Below are 20,418 nucleotides of genomic sequence, written 5' to 3'. Positions count from 1 at the left end.
TTCTCATGCTGCACCAGAAGCGCTGTCACCCGAGTTATGATTGAGCGGGCAACCAAGATTCTTCGCCATAGGCAATAAGCCCGAAGTTATAGCGTTAGAAATGTCGACTGGAATGTTGATAACCTGTCCCAGTTCAGAAGGAAAGCCACCAGTAAGTGCTTGGTAGATCAAGCACATTGCATCGGCTGGTGTATCCGGATTGAACTTTCCATCCTGGATATAGGTGCTGAAGTTCAAGCCATTGAAATTGTTGCGACCAATGTTGCCGCCGAAAGGTACTGGATGAAGTGCATACATCCTGATGATCTGAGAGCCGACCTTGTTGTTGTCGTAGGAGTCAACGCGATTGCGCCAGTTAGGCGGGATACGCTCGCCTCCGTTCCAGACGTATTGTCCATTAACCTTGTCAGCACCGAAGAACGACATCATTGTCTGGGAAAACGTCAGCGTTGAGATTGAGAAACCATACAGGAAATGCTTACAGCTTCATCAGCAGTACCGCCTGCGGTTGGCATGAGCTCGTATAAGAAAGACGCAGCGCCGTAAAGCAACAAGGAACCAGGTCCGAAGAAGAAATTGCCATTGTCAGCCTTCGACTGGTTGTATCGCAACTCTCGATACAATGCCAAGTGTTCGAGGTTGCAGTTGCCTTGGCAGTAGCTCATCATCTGAGTGAACAACTGAATGAACGTCAGCAATGTAGCCTTTAACGATCTGTACTGTTTCCGCTTACAGTGGCGTTCCATCGATAGTTGTCGCCATTGGCCAAGAAGTAATCGTTCCTCGTCAAAGAAGTATCTGCCTCGAAATGGTTGTGTCCATTGAGGCCAAGTTCATCCGCAAGCACATTACCAGGAGTCACCGTACGTGAATTGGCATCACATCCAATGGACAACTTGGTGGTCCCGATGAGGTCGCCATCGAGTCCAACGCCAGCGATGGCAAGGAGATTGGCCAGATCATACCCGACATTATACAAGTTCTGCTGCGCATCAACGAGTTCGTTGTAGGTTGTGATACCATCACGAGCAACTGAAAGCCGTTAGTCAATGTCAAACAGATCAGGGAACAGGTCGACTCACGGAATCCATGATTGGCTGCTGCGTTCAAACCTGTGCTTCATCAGTTGAAGTGTACCGATGTGAAAAATGGGGTGCAACAAACCAGGACAAGGACCTCGAATATCTGTCTTCGGGTTGGGAGCACGGTACTCATGTGCTGTATCTCCAGGAGCAGGCACCAAGATACCGCCCTTACCAGTACCAGGCTTTCCATTGATAGCGCCCAGGTAAGGATACTGAGCAGTAATCGGAGCAGCTGGGACATGATTGGCATTGAACGGGCAATCCGGTGAGTCTCTCGGCATCTGCATGCGAGCAGAGCGTTTTGGAAGCATCGAAGAATCGACGCCTGGTACATTGGCAACCCATGGATAGGCGAAGGCGCCCTGCGCAGCTGCGAGAGCCAGTAGAACTTTCGCCATTGTTATTGCAATTCTGTGACTGGACAAGTGCGTGGAGAGTCGGTCTGCCGGTGCACATGTTGTTGAATGAGGTACCCATACTTATAGAGTGATCGTTGGTCCTCGCAATACCCTCACTGCCTCGGTCACTTGCAAGGCTACCACATAGGGGAGGTACTGCACGCAGATCCAATAGTGCCTGAGAAGCTTCGACGAAGGTACGCACAGCTCGAAGCACATGGCAAGTAGTCGCTGATGCGCTTGCTGCATCTCGCAACGATCTGCAATGCAGCAGAGCTTCTAGAGGACTTCCAATGTGAGACCAGAACCGTCGCTGGCAATCGCGACATCTCGTGAGTCTGTGATCGTGCACAAGATGCATATGCTGTCATCTCCAGAGCCTCCATCGTCAATAAGTTGACAACTGTCGATTTGAGACAACATTGTTCTGCATCTGCTGAGGTTGGCCGAAGCCTACAAGAAGCTTTTGCCGCAAGCTTGATTCCAGTGCAAAGCAACGCGGTATGCTTAGTCGAACTCTGCAAGGTGAGGTGTGGGCTGACTTTTGCGCATTCGACGACTTGCCATTGGTGGTCTTCTTTTGCAAGTGCGACATGCGATCGCACGTTGCGTAAAGTGAGACAAGACCTGCCGAGGCATCATCATCTGGAACACCATCTCTCGACACTATGTTGCGCATTCCCAAGTACGCTCTAGGATCACAGAGTCAATGATGAATGGTGATAAGTTTGAACAGTCATGCGTGGTCCGATATCAACGGCATGTTCATGAAATCCGGCCTCAATCATGAAGTACATGCGGACACCGCCACGAGCGACAACCTACAGCCTAGGCACAATGGCGCAGCTGCAGGCTCTAAAAACTTGCTGCTCGTCCCGTGGCTGCCACAGTGTCAGCTATAGATGCATCAATGCTCTGAATACCTACTCAATGCGGTAATCAGTGCGCTTGTGGAACAATCCGAAAAACCGTGCCCAGGCAAACCTAGTTTCGATTCGCGGCGTGCTTTTGATGCATCACGAGGTATCAGTCAGCATTATTGGATGCGCTCTGATGAACAAAAAGAGTGCGGGAGCTCTCCCGCACCATGCAGGCGATATCGATCGCAGCTAGCATCGAATCAGACCCTCATGTCTGTCGTATGTGCCATATTTCAGCACCTCGTCTTTGTGGAATTCGACGTGTACCATAAACCGCCTTTGGCAAAGACCAATCGCATTTGACTGCGAGATCACGGCTGGAATTGATGTCATCATATTTCATATCGTGTATTCTTCATTGCTTCATACATCATGCCGTCAAGCCACTATGGCTGATCCAGTCCCAGGAATCCTGTTCTGTGCATTATTGCTGGCAAACCACGTCAGGCATGCCCTCTTCGTAGTAGCATATTCATTCGTCCTTCGGCGACACTATCGCGTCTCTCTTCGTCTGCCTCCAATTCCCACTCGACACTGTTTTGCAATTGCAGATCGCTTCCTTCAGGAGGCTGCTAGGTCCATCCTTGAACGCGATGCCAACAGCAACGGCCAAAGTCATGCTAAACTTCAACCACAACAGTGGCGAGTGCTTCCAACGCTGGGTGTGTTGACAGCTCTTAGCTCGCCCCTTAGACGTGCTCGACGCTCGCTTCTTGCCCTTGCCGGAAACAAGGCCACGGCTTCGAAGGGCCCCAATGGCAGGCGAGGATGACGGCGGAGGCGTCTGATACAGCTGACCGTAGTCGAGCCCATCGTGAAGTGCAATGCTGGAATCTGTGTCTCCCAGAAGGTCCTGCTCCGACGTGTTCGACTGCGTGCAGCAAGTCTGCCTCGCGATCAACCGTCTCTTGGCCATTGGACCAAGTAGAACTCCCACAAGCCACCACTGGATAGACAGCAGTGGTCGAGGAATCCGCATGCGAGCCTGGGCTCTCTGAATCAAGTACTTAGCTACACTGAGAGGCGATGCCGAAACATCGCCGAAGAAGTCTCGCAAAGAGTCGAGCGTCGAAACTGTTCGAATGGACTGCACGCCAAGAGTCTTACTGCTGACGCTGCGCGGGAGCCGTGATACAGATGGAGTGCAAGGCATCGCTGGAAGTGCCGCAGTTGAGTCTGAGGACAGGCGTTCTTTTGGCTGTCGCTCGAGGCGCTCACTCGGCCTCTCGCCACTGGCATCAGAGACGAACGGACTAGAACTCGAGCCGACAGCCACGCCTGCAGAGTCAGCATATTCGAACATACGTGACGAGTGGTCTGCGCTCGAGAGTGTTTGTGCAGCCTCCAACTCGTCTAGTAGGTTGCGCCCAATAGCCGCGCCAGTAGCGGAGCCAAGAGACCCAAAGTTGCTCGTATTTGCGTGAGATCTCGTTATAGTATCGTGCTCTCCCAGCAAATTATCCAGGAGGGGGTCATCGTCGTCCGAATATTGTGTGCTGCGGAAAGGCGACATGGGCTCGCGAAGCGCGGCCGAATTGGGTCCTGCCTCAATGCCACGCGAGCTGGCGAATTCCTGATATACTGGAAATGGCGAGCCAGCTAGATGCACAGGCGAGCCAGTGCTGCTCGTCTTGCTCACAGTCCTACGGCGATACACTTCTGGGCTTCTTGGTTCCAAGCAGGCATCTTCCGCATGCATGTCGAATGCCGCATCGTACGGATATTCGCCCCTGTCGAACGGCGGTGCTGAAGCTGGAACGTGCTCGCAGTGTGTTGTTGATGGTAGAATGAGCGGTTTAGGTCCTAGACTACCAGCACCGAATCGACGCATTCTCCGCATTGGTCTCTTTGCGTTGGGCTGCTGGGAGTTGTTACTGGCAAAACCGGAAAGCTCAGACTGATTGAAATCCTCATCTGAGGACGGGATGTCGGGGGAGAACATCGCGTTGTGCGGGGAGATCGGCTGCCCTGGACTAAAGCGGGTTTGCATTGGAGATGTTGGCCGAGTGAAAGATTGACGCTCCGGTGATCTGCATAGAGAAGTCGCAGTTGGCAAACGTGGCAGTATGGATGGTAGTCTCGAATGGCCAGGCCGACCGGGTGTCTGAGCGTGCAGATCGAGCTTCGTGGGCGAGCTGGCGATGAGATCGGAGAAGAATTCAATCCTTCTCTCCATGTTCACATTGGCAGTCTCTGTGGCATCGAGCGCCTCTGTCGTGGTACGCAGCTGGCTTTCAAGCTCATGGATCCGGTATTTGGAAATCTCGCATTCCTCCTCGACGGATCGCAGCTGAGCCCTCAGGCTTTGCTCTGCTTTGTGGGACTTGGAAACTTCTTCGTGCAGACGATTGTCGAACTGTGTCTCCCATTCATCAATTTCATCTCGAAGTCGAGCTACTTCTGCCTTCAAGTGCCGCATATTGGACGATTGCTCTCGGGTCACACTCGGAGAGTTGACTGCTTGCAGCTGCGCCTGCGCAGCGCTGAGCTCCTCTTCGAGATGATCAACGTAGCGACGGGTCTCTGCACTAATGGATCGCCGCGGCCGGGTTGACATCTTGGAGACTCGTGTTCTGATGGAGCGTGACTTGGGATTTGACTGCACAATTGTGTTCGGAGGTGAAGAGCCCAGGTGTTCGCCAAAGGTGCCGTGCTTGACGTCGGGTGTGTAGAAGTTGGTGGAAGTCACTCGCTGTCTCACTCGCTTTGCTCGCAGGGTGCCAGCGCCATCGGCTGCATTCCCAATGTCTTGCAGGACTCCGGCAGAGTCGTGATTGATAAGACCGCAGGTGTCGCGTGCGCGTGTTCCGGACGGAGATACATTTTCTGCATCTGAAGCCTGCGACTGCGACTGCTTCGTGAACAATGGCGATAGGTCAGGGGCAGTCGTGGGCATGGCCGGCAAGGACTTGGGCGTGATTTTCCTCACGGCAGGCCCCCGAAAGCCGGCATTGCGAAGCTGCAACCTGCGCGAGCGCTGTGTCACCGATGCAGGTGCTTCGAGTCGAAGGCCAGGAGGAGTGCCATCTTCTTTCGCCGTCTCATTGGCCAGTGGAGAATTATGCAGAGGTGTAGCCATGGCTGCACAATACCGACTGTCGTGTGTTGTGGTTACATTGGGAGGTGTTGTTCGCGTGTGTTTATGCTGCTGCTGTCATGAATCGCTCCCAAACACGCCGCCGGCCACGCAACCACGCATCCGCATGCAACAGTCTCGCGATCCTGCCGGCCGTTTCTGAGACCGCCTGGAGGGGTGGGCAAGAGTGGGATGCGGTCTTGCTCCCTGAATATGTCCCCGGCACTTGGGTTGCTCTTGACGACGACCTGCCGAGGTGCGGGTCGTGGAGCGCGAGCGCCAAGCTTTCACGAAATCTCCGCGAAAGTCACCAAGTCAGCTCTCTCCGCTTCCAGCCATGCTCTCTCTTCCTGCTACGCCGACTTCCCATCTGTGGTAGGCCTACCTGGACTGGCGTCGACTGCGCTGGACTGGCCAACTTGCCGTTGAACCAGCATATTGTGCTGTCTGTCTGCACAAATTACCAATTCGATCACATCGCCTGCACAGCGAGAGCAAGAGCTCGTCAGCCTCGGAGGACGAGCAAGTGTCGGCACCCTCCATGGGCTAGTCGCAGCACGCAGCAGGCTACAGCATATCCGCAGCAGCGCAGACCGAGGATGCGCGACACCCTATGAGATGGTCAATACACAGCTGGCAGTCTGATGCTGTGTGAAGCTGTCGGGCCTTGGTTTCGAAATCCCCCTCAATGCCATTCGATCAGGCCAGTGGCGACGCGAGTCTACCTCCCAGTCTCGGTCAAAGCACAAAAAGCAGAGCGAATGCCGCATGTGCCAGTCGCAGGTTCAAGGCCAGCTGCAAGTCCTTGTCTCAAAGCGCGTGGCCTCGACACCAACGAAAGGTCTGTAAGCCCATCACTCGAGCTCCATCCCTCCGTGTCTGGCCTCGGAACCGGGGCATATGCTATGCTAGAAAGCACGCTATAGAGCAAAGCTGCGAGGCTCGTTTCTGTCTGGAAGGCTTCGTGTGGTAATAGCGATTCTCGTGCTGTCAACGAACCTACAGCAGTGAGTATGAACGCTTACAGTAGGATATGCCACTATATTTCGGCCCACCAGGCTCTGTGAGGGCTGCAGCCAAGATCGATCTGGAACATGCTGTATTATCATGCTCACTGTCCAGGTTGAACCTACTCCCAACATACGCGTGTTGTCCCCGCTTTCACTCCAATGATCAACAGTGTCGACTGATAATTTAGTGATGGGATCGGTTGTTGCAACTAATGCACCTGGACAAAGGAATGCGTGTCGTATTCGCCCAAGAGACCAGGTCCCTCTATCAACCTGAAGCATCTCGTTGGTGAGCTGATGTTACACCATCACTGGGACGCGCAAACGTCGACAGCAGTAAGATTTCCCATCACCATAAAGTCCGCATTGAGAGCACGGGTGTTATATCGGAGTGCTACGGGATCTGCACAAGCGCACAACAGTCGATGCACTTGGACAGTGCTTTGGTGAGACTGGTGCTTTGCGCAAATGTTGACGCGCGTTCTGACAGCCTGCCAAGCCCGGACATAGGCCCGACCTGTAATCACGGATAACGAGCTGTGATTTGATGCTCCGTAGAAAAGATGAGCAGGGTGACAGACAAATATGTTCGATGGCGCAACGAATGTGAGCAAGCATCACGACTCAGTCATCAAGGAGCACAGCTCGCCAGCTCCAACGGCACTCGAGCTCGATCGAGCTGGAAACAAGCATTTCATCATGCAGACCAAGAACGCAACCTGCCAGGCATTTTGCAGATTCGATAGTCCGATGCATGTAGCAGGCCACGTGCAGCATCGATTGCGTCTGCACTCTTAAGATAGTGATGAAATGCGTTATGCAGTCTCGGGCGAGACCCGTCTCCTGAATTAGATGGATGCTTTATGCTGCAAAAGAGCCGTTCCTCAACAAAGGGCAACGGTAATCGTCCAACGATGATGCGCAACGGTTTTTCCGCCTTAGCTCAAACACCCGTTTCACGCCCTGGCGCTCCCGAAGTGTTTGCGATGTGAGGGCAGTTCTCTGGGTAAAACAATGGGAGGCTGTTATCGTCACTTGCTTGCCCCAGCGATTTTGCATCTGATTTGACGTGCTGGTGTCGCCAAATTAGCATGATGTCAAGACGACTGGGAGGAGGGCGTGAGGAGTGGGGGGGGGCGAGACGGGGATGCATGCATTGCTTGGTCGGCGGCAGAGCGAATCATAGTGCGGAAAGGAATTAAAGATAGGCGGGCCGCCCATGGGCGCATGAGAGCGTGCAGGCGTTCGACCACTCGGGAAAATGGTTGAGAAGCGGCGAAGGATTGCTTCTCGAAAATCGGCTGCGCAACGGTTCGGGAGTCGTCTGTGCAGCATGCTATGGTATGTCGAGATGGTGTACTGCTACGATGGGGGTTGGTGGTGTACAGTAGTGTAGCTGCATTCGCGACGCGCGTAATGGCACGGCCAGACAGGATATGCTGCAGGCATGTCGCTTTGGCAAGATGGCGATCGGCTGCTGCTGCTGTGCTGCAGACGCACCGCGAGCACGCACTCTCTCGCATCGCCAACTGGCTTCCGGGTCGGTGCAGTAGCGGCAGCCGCAGCGGATCCCAAGGCGCGTGGTCGGCTGGATGCAAGATGTTTCGAATGGACAAGGTTTCATTCTGGTGGAGTTGGCCCGACCAGCGAGCGGTTTGCGGACAGCGCTGGGCCTGCTGCTGCGTCGTTGCGCGTGTGAGAGATTCGTGCGCGGCAGCAGGAGAGTGGTGAGGAGGTGCAGAAGGGGGCGAGTGTAGGTTAGTTAGGCGTGGGCGATGGGGGGTCCTTGTGTCAGATGCAATCAATCGCCGCCGTCGTCTTGTCTGGTCTTGTCTGGTCTTGCTGTCTCCCTCTTTCCTGGGCACTACCCTCGTCCGTTCTGTTCTGTCCTGTTCTGTTCTCCCTCGTCCGTCTTGTCGTCGTCGTCACCACCACCCCTCCTCCGCGCGCCGACCTCCGCTCCTGTGCCGCCTGCAGCTCGCGAACGCACTGCCTGTGTAACGACGGGGCATCCTCCGCAGCTGTAGCATTCACCCGCGCCGGCTATCACCAGAAGTGCGCAAGCAGCGGCGGCAGTGTGGCTACCACTAGACCCTACCCTACCCACTCGGCCCCCATCACAACCGCCATCGAGACAGGGCTCGCCCGACGGCCACGACTTTTCTCCTTCTCACGACATTGCAACCGCCAGTTTCTTGCTCCCGGCATTCCTTCTTCCTTCTGCAACAGGCGAGCCCCGCAGTGTATAATACGACCTCCTCGCCTCCGTCACCGTGGCGTCGTCGAACCTTCGCCAGCGCAGTAACACTCTGCAACAAGAGTCTACTGTACCGCCGGCCACGCTGGAGGAGCCGAAGGAGTGGCATTCAGAGAGCAGCCGCTCTTCTGATGCCGGAGAGTTTGACGGACACTCGTATTTGCTTCCCAAAACTATGCGATCCGTCCCGCGGTTAACAACGTGGAATCCTTTGCGAATCTTCTCCAAGCACAGCTTTGCATACCAACAAATACCCTCACTTTCTGCCGACAGCATCAATATTGCCGCACTCGACTGGCCACAAGGCGGGATTCCGTGGCGAGATGGAGCACGAAGAAGATGGGGCATTGGGCGGATATCGCTTACGAGATCCGTGTACCTTGCTTTAGCAGCGCTGTTCATGCTCGCGCTGCTGGGAGGCGGGGGCTACCACCAACATAGGAAATGGTCACTGAAAAACGAGAACAACGATGTGCCATTTGAGTGGATGCACTACGCGCGCCTCAATGGCTTCTACAACGGGATACGAACGCTGGTGCCCTATTCTCAATGGCAACCCGAGAACGCCTACAACAAAAGTGCGCCCAATACCTACGTCAGTCCAGAAGAACTGGGCCGCCAGCGACTATCACCCGAACCGCCCATCGACCCCGTCAAGTTCGACCCCTACAAAAATATCCAAGGTATCCAGACCTGCTATGTTGACGAGGAGGAGACAATCGAGGTTCCCGATGTGTACGCGTACCCAGGAGTTCCACAGCACATGGCCGAGCCATTCTACGGCGACTACGATACCCTCGGTCTCAACGATGGAGTGTGTTTCGAGCGATTTGGAAGATACGGCCCTTACGGGTACGGGTACAATGAAACCATGGGCGGCATGGGCCCCGGTGCCAGTGCAGAAAGTGCTGGAAGTGAGAAGGTCTTCGAGCAGATGGGCTACGTGAACTATGACAACGTGGACTGGGGGAGTGCACAAGAGCGTTGCTACGAGAAGAACAAGGCCCGCTTCAAGGACGACCCGATCAGCGGACGAAAGAAGAAGAGTCGGCAAGCGTATGTTCTACGCACATGGACTGGATACGAGTACCAACCTCATCAAATTATCGCTATGCGAGCAATGATCTCTGAACTGAACTTGAAATCAGGTGGAGAGTACGACGTACATTTGCTGGTGCATGTCAAGGATGACAGCATTCCAATTTGGGCGGACGAGCGGGTCTATCAGCAAATCGTGGAACAAAACGTGCCGCAAGAATTTTGGGGCATTGCAACTCTGTGGTCGGAGAAGCAGATGGAGATGTACTACCCTGAGCCCTTCCCGGACAACTTCGCGAACATGGCCGGGAGCAGCATTCACGGCGTGTACAGAAGTGCCCATTTCGCGCTGCAATGGTTCAGCCAGCAACACCCCGAATACGACTTCTTCTGGAACTGGGAGATGGATATTCGATATACCGGCCACTACTATCAATTCAATGAGAAGATCACCGAATGGGCACGGAAGCAGCCTCGCAAGGGAATGTGGGAGCGAAGCTCACGTTTCTACATCCCGAAGTACCATGGAACTTGGGACAATTTCACGAAATTTGTGGAAAATGAGGTCGAGTACGTTGACAAGCCGAAGAACAACCCGACTGACAGTGGTCCCATCCCAGTCTGGGGCCCCGTACGCGATTTTCCGAATGGCGGCATGCTGGATCCACCTGAGGGCGTGACACCTCTGATAAGTTATGAGATGGACAACTACGATTGGGGAACTGACGAGGAGGCCGACATCATTACATTTAACCCAATCTTCGATCCGAGCCAGACGAATTGGGTGTTCAGTTGGGATATTACCGGCTACCGACGAGACCTGCCACCTCCACCACGAAGATGCGCCATTGTGACAGTAGCACGACTATCGAAACGATTGCTGGATATTGCTCACCACGAAACATGGAGATTCCGACACACAATGTTCCCAGAAATGTGGCCGCCATCTGTGGCGTTACATCACGGATTGAAAGCAGTCTACGCCCCGCATCCCGTATATTTCGACCGAGATTGGGATTTGGAGTACATGAACCAAGTATTCAACTACCCCAAGAATCTCTGGGACTCGCCCTTCGGCTGGGGTGAGCACAACATGCTCGGAAGCAGTTTCTACTACAACTCGGGTTTCTCCGGTGCTCTCTGGCGAAGATGGCTAGGGCAGTACGAAAACGGAGAAGGCGGGAAACGACAAGAAGAGGAAGGTACGGGGAGAATGTGTTTGCGAGGTGTACTACATCACCCGATCAAGCACGAGAACTCTCCGCCTGGATCATGACGACACTGATGAAAGTGTTACATTTGCGTTGCGAAGTCCCTTTTTAGTGTGCATATTCTTTGTACCGACTGCATATGGAGCGACCTACAAGTCCTCCGTCCAACATCCTGCGGCGTTTCTGTTTCTGTACAGCATCGCGACCGGCGCACAGCAACTTCGAACTTTTGGGTCTTACTGGCATCCTTTGTGTATGTGTGTTCTCCCATGTACGTATCCTCGCAGGCGTTGCGAATAGAGAGATTGAGAGAAGGAGAAAGAGATGGAGCGAGAAGCATTTCGGAGGCAGGCCTTTCGGATGATCATCACGTCCGAAACTTTTTTTGCTTGCACATGATGTGGATGATCACGCGCGTGTGCGTGGCTGGGCTTTTGGTCAGCTCTACTCTGTTGTTGTCGTTGTTGGGTAGTGGGAACAAAACTCTGGCGCTGATCCGGCCGACGAAGATGAAGAATCGTCGATTATGGAATTTACAGCTTAAAGACATTAATGCCAACAATGGTTCTCAAAAATTGTCTTTTCTGCTGCCAGTGTCTCAGATGTGACTGTCTCTGGTCGAGCTGCTGTTCGCTCACTTCATGTTCGACCAACTTCGCATCCCACACCCATCGGCACCAGGTGAGGATGGACTGAGAAAAGAGTCAGGGCGAGAAGTCAAAGAAATAATTCATTGCAGACACCGTATATTACTCGAAACAGGTCTCCCAGAACGCCGCGCTACGACCCATCAACCACATACCCTCCCATCATATTTACACTCACTATCAAAACATCAAAACCCGAACGAATCCAACAGACTGTTAGCATCAGGTTCTTTGAACTGCGTAGGTTCTCTCTTCTTCGTCTTCTCCTCGTCTGCCTTCTGTTCGGGCTCCGGCGCGGACGCATTCTTCCGCGCCTTGAGCTTCGCCAATAACTCGGCAGCTTTGGCTTCTCGTGCAGCTTGATCGTCCTTTGATGTAGATCTTGTCGGCTCTGGTCTGGTGAAGCTGTCGAGCAGCGAAGGCGGCTCGATGAGTTCGGCGCGGGGAGACTCGGGTTCTGGAATGGTGCGATCGGGCAGTGATGCGTGGAAGCCATTTGTGATACCATTCGTCTCGCCACTTGAGATTGGATCAGGCTGTGCGAATATCCAATTCTTGGTGAGATCTATTCCGAGAAGTGACAGACCCATGCGTCCTAGAATCCTCGCAGATCGCGCAACAGCACTAGGCTCATGCTCACTGGGCGTTTTGCGAAGCTGTTTGTATAGCAAGATCAATGCTGGGTCGTCTTGCTCCCAAGTCTTCACCATGCCGTCCAAAGGCTCAACAAGGCTCTCGGCAGCTCTTCTCTTCTCAAGAAGTACACTATGGCACCAACTGACCAGCCAGCGATTGCCAGCTTGTTTCGCATCTGGAATGACGCGATCCACTAGCAGCTTGTGGAGTACATCAGAGCCGTCACCGCTGTATAGCCTTGCAACCGAGACTGCAAACTGTACATCGTCACATTGACCTGCCAGAACATTGCAAGCATCAGCGGCATCATCTGCAAGCAGGAAGAAGGCTGCGGCATAGTGAAAGCGTCTCTTGCCCATCAACGCATACGCATTCTTCTTCGCGGCAGTTCTAGCATCAGGCTGAGTGAAGTCCTTTTTGAGGAAGTTCGTTGTCGATCTTTGCTCACGATGCCATGTCGCTATCCTCCACAGAGCCAAAAGTGTCTGCTTCTTGTGCAAAGCTAGGTAGTACACTGCTGCATTGACAGGGTCTGGAGGTGATGATGAACGGTATGCTGTCTGAGCCATCTGTTCGAAGACTTGGAGCAATGCTTCGCGGTCGGTCAACCACGACATGATACCTAGACGGCGAGCGATATCCCATGTAATTTTGTTGTCGTGGTGCAAGATCAGAATGTCAAGCAGAGGCTGCTGCGAAGTGCTGTGGTATGCAAAGGTGATCTCGCGCCAGGACATCTCAGGCACAAATGCATCACTGTTGTCAGAGCCTGGATTTTCCTTCACAATGCCATTGGCTTGACCGAAGCTGTCTTCGTGAAGCAGGAGTTGCAATTTCCATGAGAAGAGGTACCACAAAGCGTTTTGGTCCAGTCCTTTGACGTGATCGCGCAGGTAGAGTAGAGTATGAATAACATGTTCGAGACGTCTCTGGTCGCTTCGCGTGATTGCTGGTAAGTGCTTTTCCTCGAGCTGTTCCTTAAGATCATCTGCGACTTCATTATCAATCCAGCTTTTGTGCGTGTCATCTTGCGTGAGGAGCGTGTCGATATCTTCTTCAAGCACCAAATCCAAGTCGTCTCCTGGTCCCCAGAACTTCAGTTTGGAAGCCAGTCTCTTGACCAATGATACCGCCGATCGAGCATGGCCGTGTAATACAAGCCGTTCGATGGTGGTCGGATGCCAGACAGGAAGAGGCCTGCTCAGCTGCGACGCCAAGGACGGCAGTTGCATTGTTTTGTCCTCTTCGTTGGCGTCTAGCAGCTGACGCGTCTCTTCCTGCAGCTCATTGAGAGGAGTATTGACATCAGCTGCGAACAAGGCAGTGCCTGCTGTGACAGCCAGAGTACCGTCTGACCGCCATGCCAGTCCAGTGATATCAAGACCAGTATGAGCCACTGACATGCGTCGAATGTGGTGCCATGACTGCTTGGTATCGTCTCCTTCTCTGTATTTTCCTTGGGCGAAGACATCGACGCTGTTATCATATGCAATCGCTACCATGCTCTGTCTTGGCCCCAGTACGACGCATTGGGCGCTACGCGCGGGCAGATCGAGGACCTGGCAATGCTCAACATACCCGTCGAGAATGTCTACGAGCAGAAGCTTGTTGTCATTAGAGCCGAGAAGTACTGCAACTTCGGTGTTGGCCGCCAGCAAAACGCCATTTGTGATACTTGTTTCAACAACACGTTCCGCATCAGCATCCTGCTGCCCAAGGATGGTGACCCTGCCGTCTTCAGACAGTTTGATTGAGTGTTGCTCGGTCGCCCCTTCATTGCCCTTCTGTGACCCTGCGTTCTCTCCATTTACATCAACACCTTTCCAGTCGGCGATGTCGGTGCCACGCCAAGTACTTGCTAACTCCAATCGTTCAGCACCTGACGCCGAGGTTGAGAAGAAGCTCTCGACCAGGCCTTGCCACCACGAGATCTGACCAGCACCACCGATGCTCTGCATGAGCATGTGTATGTTGTCATCTTGAAACCATGCGAACGGCAAAGCAGGAGTATCCGGTGGTAGCCTCAGAGGTAAGCCCTCGGTGTGAGCAATGTGGAATGGCTGTACAGCAGTGGGAGTTCCCGGTCGTCGTTTGTGTCCAACGCTGTGAAGGCCCCAGGCGGACATTCGTCCTTGACCATCGAGAACAATGATCACATCTAGTTCTTTCGAAACAAGCTCTTTCATAAGCTCTTTGGCATGGCTGATCTTGTTATCCAGCGACAGACCAATGGCGGCATTGAGGGCAGCCGAGAACTGATCTGAAGGCAAAATCACAACACATCGTGGAGGTTTGGTGACGAATTGCTTGCCGCTAGCGCTGATACTTGGCGAGTCCGGTATGGCTGCCACCAAGTCGATAGACGTATGCAGGACTAGCACATCCAGTTCATGTGTACCACCGGTGCGCCATATCCGTAGCACGCCATCAGCGGCTACAGTGAACAGGACTTCGTGCTCCTCATCGTGCCGCCTACTGATTGCACTGCCTCTCCGAATGTCAGAGTGCTCGTCAAGTGGGCGCCACTCCAAATGGGTCACCACAGCGGGATGTGGCAGGTAGGTGTGGTCGAACAAGCCTTCCTCGAACGACAGACGTCTCCATATTTTGACAAGGCGATCATAACGGGCTCGAGTTGCAATCAAAGTGGAGCTCGGGCTGCACGCTGCCTGCTGCACAGGCCTCGCAACAGGCTTCGACCACAATGGTCTACGCTCTTCCACTGTTACGTCGTCTACTGCGGAAGTCCTTGGCGAGCTGGTTCGCGACGTAGGCAAGGTGGAGAACAGAGTGATAGACGTGTTCCCCGCAAGCAACGCTTCGCCCTCATTGCTCCAGCATATCGACCATGTTTCCTCCTCTCCACTCTTATGGCGCAGCAGCAATGCCTTTTCCCACCATAGCCTTGTCCAGCCCTCAGCCACGGGCTCCAGTATCCATGCCTGCTTCTTTCCAGCCACGAGCAGCTTGCCAGATTTCGCGTCTGCTGCGACTGCAACTAGCTCATGAGGGAATGTGAGTGCCTGAACGAGCGTGCTGGGTCCGGACAAGATGTTGAGTTGCTGGCCGGAGATATAAGCAATGTAGCGCTTGAAGCGATACACAAATATCGTCGTGGCCTGCAGCGATTCTGTGGGCGTGCCGGGCAGAATCTCCGCGAAAGCAGTAGGCGCGGTGCCAGGAGAGGTGGATGGCATGGTAGCGGATACTATCGTGGTCGCTCGCAGATCATTGTCGTGATGTTGGGTAAAACGAATGACGGAGTGGGCAGAGTACGCTTCTGATGTACTTGCGAGGTGCGTGTGACCGGCGTTAGCTCTGATAGCTCGGTCAAGTCCAGGTCTACACAACTGACGTGCATGTGCAGCATCCATCATGTAACTCTATCTGAACAGACCCCTGCCAACTGCGCTCGGAAAGCTTGGCAGTCGGGCTGGCATAAACATGAGTGAGATTACACGAAGTCAGGGCAAGGTGCTCATTTTATTCCCTCGCAAAGCGTATACTATGTGTTATAGGTACTTGAGCATATTCAATAATTGCCATGGGTTGGCACTAATGATACACATACTATCTAATGACCCGGCAAGCCTCAAGATCAGATGAACAACCTGCTGCCACGATACTTAGTGTTCTGCACATACACACTGCCCTTCATGACTTCAGCGTCGGTTCTCTTTGGAAAGTCATCAAGGCTAACAGCATATGTAGCAACCGAGTGCGCGATGAGCTTTGTGTTAACAACCCATGCAGTCACATTCACGTTACCGACATCGTCACAGAGCTGGTGGTAGCATGGATCATACCAATCTCCAGCTTTGCCGCCGAAGATCTTCGCCTCTTCTTTCGTCTTGATACCTTCAGCGCCAGTTGCAATTCCTCCGGCTGGGATGCCTGCTCGGATAAAGCCATCGTAGTCCGAGCGTCCGTCGAATGGAATGAATGTGTAATTCAGTCCATGCTTCTTGTACCAGTCGACATAGAGGTCTCTGAGCTGTTCACTTCCGACCGGACTCTCGTCATTAGTAGCGTTGTAGATCTGGTACGCGAAGTTTGGGCTACCCATCATGTCATAGTCCATGAACAGGCGGACTTTGAGGTTCTCCTCCTCGGGCAAGGTGGACGAATAAAAGTTCGAGCCGACCAGTCCTTCCTCCTCTGCTGCCCACCAGGCAAAGCGAACGCAATTGTTGACAGTGTAATTTGTCAACTCTCTGGCCACTTCTAGCAGAGAAATTGTCCCGCTTCCATCGTCATTGATACCGGGTCCTTCAGGGACAGAGTCAGAGTGAGCGCCAAGCATCACACAGTTGTCTGGATCACCATCCCTGGTCTGAGCAACAATGTTCTGAGTGCGGATAGTGCTGACGACGGCATCGATGTACGCAATCGCATCTACTTCTTTGCCAGACTTCAGCTTATCCAGCGTTGGGGTAGCCTCCTCGAGGGAAATGCCAAAGGTTGCAACGTGTTGCGGATCTGGAGTGCCCATGGTCCCATGCAGAGTGCCATTTTCATTATTGTAGATGACTGCTGCCAGAGCGCCAGCCTTGCCAGCATTTAGCGACTTGTCACCAAAGGCGCATTGTCCACGCTTGATAAATGCAATGTTGTTCTTGACAGACGCCGGATAGTCCGATGCGGAGCAACCACTATTCTCCACCAGAACCAGAAGCCCATGTACAGGTTCGTTATCCTTAGTCGGAGGTGTCAAGCTCATGGCCGAAGCATTGTTAATGACTTCATCTCCCAGAACCAGTCGTGATTCAAACACATTGCCAGAGTAAGCGGGGAAGTTCTGCTCGGTGAGGTTGTAGTAATCGCCCAGCTTTGCGATTGTCGCCCAGATATATTCGAGAGTGGCTTGGTGACCAGCACTGCCGATGACGCGTGTGGGGTGATTATATTCATGCCATGATAGCTCAGCGATTTTGTATAGATCCTGTGCTCTGGCCAGCAGGTTATCGCCACTGATAGCATCCTGTAGCTTCTCGGTCTCGACCAGTGGTAGTTTCTTGCCGCTCGATGAGAGCAGAGGCTGCTGCTCGTATGCTATAGCACTGCCCAGCAGCGCTGCAGCGATGACATTTCTCAGTGCAGCCATGTCGTTGGATAGCAAAGTGAGTCAAGAGGACGATGTTGTGATAGAAGGTTGATGGGGTGATAGTCGGCTAAACTTCGGCACTTGGCAGCTACTCTATCATGAGATCCATCCAGATGATACTTTCCTTGATGACAACCTGTCTCACTCTTTCAGGAATGCACAACATCATCGGACTGAGCGATAGTGCAGCCGTACACCCACGAAGTCTCCGATCAGTGGCCCGGGTTTGCTTTCCTGCCCCCATTGGCCGATGAATTCGTGTTTCCAAATGGCCGGGACCGCTGTTCCCAGGCATCCGCCATGGCCTCTCAGGGAAGGGCACCACAATCACGCTTCCTTCACGATCGCTCACGATCATTGTAGTCAGGAATGCCTATACGCCAGTTATCAGTATTGCCAATGACGAGGGACTCTGCGATGCGACCGTGCCTCTCAGCTGGAGGATAGGCCGGTCATACATTTGCATGCCCTCGTCAGCGAAGCTGATTCACTTGACACAAGGTTCACAAATCGCGGTGCTTATAGCATACCGGTAAGATATCCTCACACGTACGGAGGACAACATTCAGCCAGGCCTCCATGGCTGCTGTTGCACATGTCGACAACGTGGCGGAATCCGAGAAAGCTCCAATTTCGACATTCAAGGCACGCGTCATGATTTTCAATATCGATCATAAGCCTTTCATCAATCTTCTTTTGCCAGTGCAGATGCCGTACAAGCTCACCTCGATGCTGGTGGACTGATACCTTTAACGCTGGGGCCCACGAAATACACTTCACTCGTGGCGCTCCTCTTTCCCTCCGATTCGCCCATGAACGAGATTCCGCTCATATGCCACATCGGCACTTCCGTTCGAGCTATGTCACATTCTGCTCCAGCTGATGCATAATTCTCAGCCTGGGAGGCCTGACTGATCATCATCTAGATGTTAAGTGCGAGGGCACGAGTAAAGTGGCATGCGATCCAATGTGATCAATTCAAAGTCGAGTATCAGTCACGATGATAGTCCCGACTGCGCGGAAAAAGGCCAAAAAGCCAAAGACAAGGTAACTCAAGAATTCACACAACGATTACGATCGGGAGCAAGAGAGCTGATTGGTTTTTGATGGATGTGTAGAACCGGATGCAGGACATGCAGGTACGTGACCACATGGATGTGTCAAAGTGACGATCTTGTCAGTGGCTGAGGTGCCCTTCAGACAACGACGTATCAAGTGCGATGAGGCGCGACCCTGTTGTAGGAAGTGCTCCTCTACTGGCAGGACTTGTCTTGGGTACGAGATCTCTCTCGCTCTTGTGCAAGCTGAAGATCACGCCGCCTCGCGGCCACTACTTCCAGATACAGCAAATGTCACTAAACAGCCTTGCCTACTCATTCCCGGGACGGCTGGGCTCAACGATTTCCCGCTGAGATTTACTTCTCAAGAGCAAGATGCTTTCAACTTTTTCCGGAGACAGACCGCCTTTCAAGTGCCCGGATGTTCCTTATCGACAGCATGGGAAGCGATGGTGATGCAGCTCAGTCATTCTGAGCCGGCGATGGCTTATGCTGTGGTTGCCGTGGGTGCGATCCACAGAGCACGCCGCGTAGTGCCAGCAACCAGTTTCCGGCCCGAGATGGACACGGTGCGACATCGGTTTGCGATGAATCAGTATACTCGTGCTGTGTCGGCCATACAGCGATTCATCGACGACTCCCGAAACCATGAGACGACTGAAGTGGTCGAGATGGTTCTGCTGGCTTGTCTCCTATTCATCACGTTTGAGACTTTGCAGTGTGAGCACGAGATGGCGAAGCGGCATCTACGACTGGGCTGTGGCATTCTTTCTGAACATCTCGGACGATCAGAGCAACGTCCGGCAAATCGTGTGGTACGACTAGAGGCAGAGCCCCGCAGACCCATGGACTTCCTGTCCCAGATATTCGTCAGACTTGACTGGGAAACGACCTGGCTGGGCGACGAGCATCCGTACATGCAAGCGATTTGTCGTGACGGAAATCCCGGGAGGGAAGCAAGTATACCACGAGCATTTCGCAGCTTACAGGAAGCCCGAATGCATCTAGATGCATTGTTAAATAGAACGTCGAGCGTGCAGGGTGCTTTGCTGAAGCTTGCGGCGGAGAAGTTTGCAAAGGAAGTGAGACGCGAGTCGCAAGACGAATTCCAGTCATGGTGCTTGCTGCACTCATATCAACGCATAGTTCGTCTTGACGAGGATGAGGCAGTCAGCCGGCAATTGCGAGAAGTCCGAGATGCGACGGCAGCATGGTCTTCTGCTCTTGCAAGCCTGGCGGCCACCCACAGCGCGAACACTGATCAGATCAGACTCTTGCTCGAGATCCGGTTCTGGGCGTTTTGGTACATGGTGTCCACTCTACAGGACAGAGACGAATGCTCAAGTGATCGATTCAGTAAATCATTCCCGCATATCTTGGACCTAGCTGAGAAGTATATCAACTCTCTGCCACGCATCGAAGTAGTCGTTCACGGCGAACGGGAAAACGAAGAGGGAATACGCAGTTTCGCCATGGGCCAAGGTATTTTGCTGCCTCTGTACCTCGTGGCATTGAAATGCAGAGATCAAGTAGTCAGGAGAAGAGCGCTGCAGCTCCTGCGTCGAGTCCGAGTTCAAGAAGGCATGCTGGACAGCGATATGCTGGCCATCTGTGCAGCATACGCTATCGTACTCGAGGAGCGATCGGCCAGAGAATGTGGCGGTCATGAGGACGATCACGTCTTGAAATATGAAGACGTACCCGAGAGTGCACGCTTCATTGACGTGACCTTGGCTCCTTTGGCTAACGATTCCCGTGGATGTCGGTTGGTCTGCTCGAAGCTCGGAGGCAGTGTCGCGCTCCCATTCGTCCTCGAAGAACATGAGTTGCGCGCCGGAGCGATCGCCACGCTCTCATGAGAAGACGGGAAGATTTGCCATCTGCCGATTGAGTGGGAACATCGCCTGCGACTCTGAAGATTTGTTCTAAGGTGGTTGTATTACGGGAAACGGCGGAAGACATGGGTTTTGCTCATCCC

General features: G+C 53.3%; 6 protein-coding genes across 6 annotated transcripts; 2 read left to right on the top strand and 4 right to left on the bottom strand.

Moving 5' to 3' along the window:
- Window positions 1-3: 3 nt before the first annotated feature.
- On the bottom strand, window positions 4-1,483 carry RHO25_008920 (uncharacterized protein; the record flags this gene model as incomplete). Its single annotated transcript, XM_023604724.1, has 5 exons — window positions 4-432; window positions 483-680; window positions 734-1,032; window positions 1,083-1,112; window positions 1,165-1,483. 5 exons carry the CDS (start codon window positions 1,481-1,483, stop codon window positions 4-6), a joined length of 1,275 nt encoding a protein of 424 aa, XP_023460616.1.
- A 1,392-nt stretch (window positions 1,484-2,875) lies between these two features.
- RHO25_008919 (uncharacterized protein) lies at window positions 2,876-5,482 on the bottom strand (the record flags this gene model as incomplete). Its single annotated transcript, XM_023604723.2, has 1 exon — window positions 2,876-5,482. The coding sequence occupies one exon, from the start codon at window positions 5,480-5,482 to the stop codon at window positions 2,876-2,878; it is 2,607 nt and encodes an 868-aa protein (XP_023460617.1).
- Window positions 5,483-8,921: 3,439 nt separating this feature from the next.
- On the top strand, window positions 8,922-11,060 carry RHO25_008918 (uncharacterized protein; the record flags this gene model as incomplete). The annotated part of the gene is made up of 1 exon (XM_023604722.2): window positions 8,922-11,060. One exon carries the CDS (start codon window positions 8,922-8,924, stop codon window positions 11,058-11,060), a length of 2,139 nt encoding a protein of 712 aa, XP_023460622.1.
- A 770-nt stretch (window positions 11,061-11,830) lies between these two features.
- RHO25_008917 (uncharacterized protein) lies at window positions 11,831-15,475 on the bottom strand (the record flags this gene model as incomplete). The annotated part of the gene is made up of 1 exon (XM_023604721.2): window positions 11,831-15,475. The coding sequence occupies one exon, from the start codon at window positions 15,473-15,475 to the stop codon at window positions 11,831-11,833; it is 3,645 nt and encodes a 1,214-aa protein (XP_023460623.1).
- Window positions 15,476-15,876: 401 nt separating this feature from the next.
- Window positions 15,877-17,382, bottom strand: RHO25_008916 (uncharacterized protein; the record flags this gene model as incomplete). The annotated part of the gene is made up of 1 exon (XM_023604720.2): window positions 15,877-17,382. One exon carries the CDS (start codon window positions 17,380-17,382, stop codon window positions 15,877-15,879), a length of 1,506 nt encoding a protein of 501 aa, XP_023460620.1.
- A 1,540-nt stretch (window positions 17,383-18,922) lies between these two features.
- RHO25_008915 (uncharacterized protein) lies at window positions 18,923-20,299 on the top strand (the record flags this gene model as incomplete). Its single annotated transcript, XM_023604719.2, has 1 exon — window positions 18,923-20,299. One exon carries the CDS (start codon window positions 18,923-18,925, stop codon window positions 20,297-20,299), a length of 1,377 nt encoding a protein of 458 aa, XP_023460621.2.
- Between the last annotated feature and the right edge of the window lie 119 nt (window positions 20,300-20,418).

Source organism: Cercospora beticola, chromosome 5, assembly GCF_033473495.1.
Source record: "Cercospora beticola chromosome 5, complete sequence".
In the NCBI taxonomy this organism is placed as follows: domain Eukaryota; kingdom Fungi; phylum Ascomycota; class Dothideomycetes; order Mycosphaerellales; family Mycosphaerellaceae; genus Cercospora; species Cercospora beticola.
Note: the sequence above shows the minus strand (reverse complement) of the source record. Positions and strands in the feature narration are given on the sequence as shown.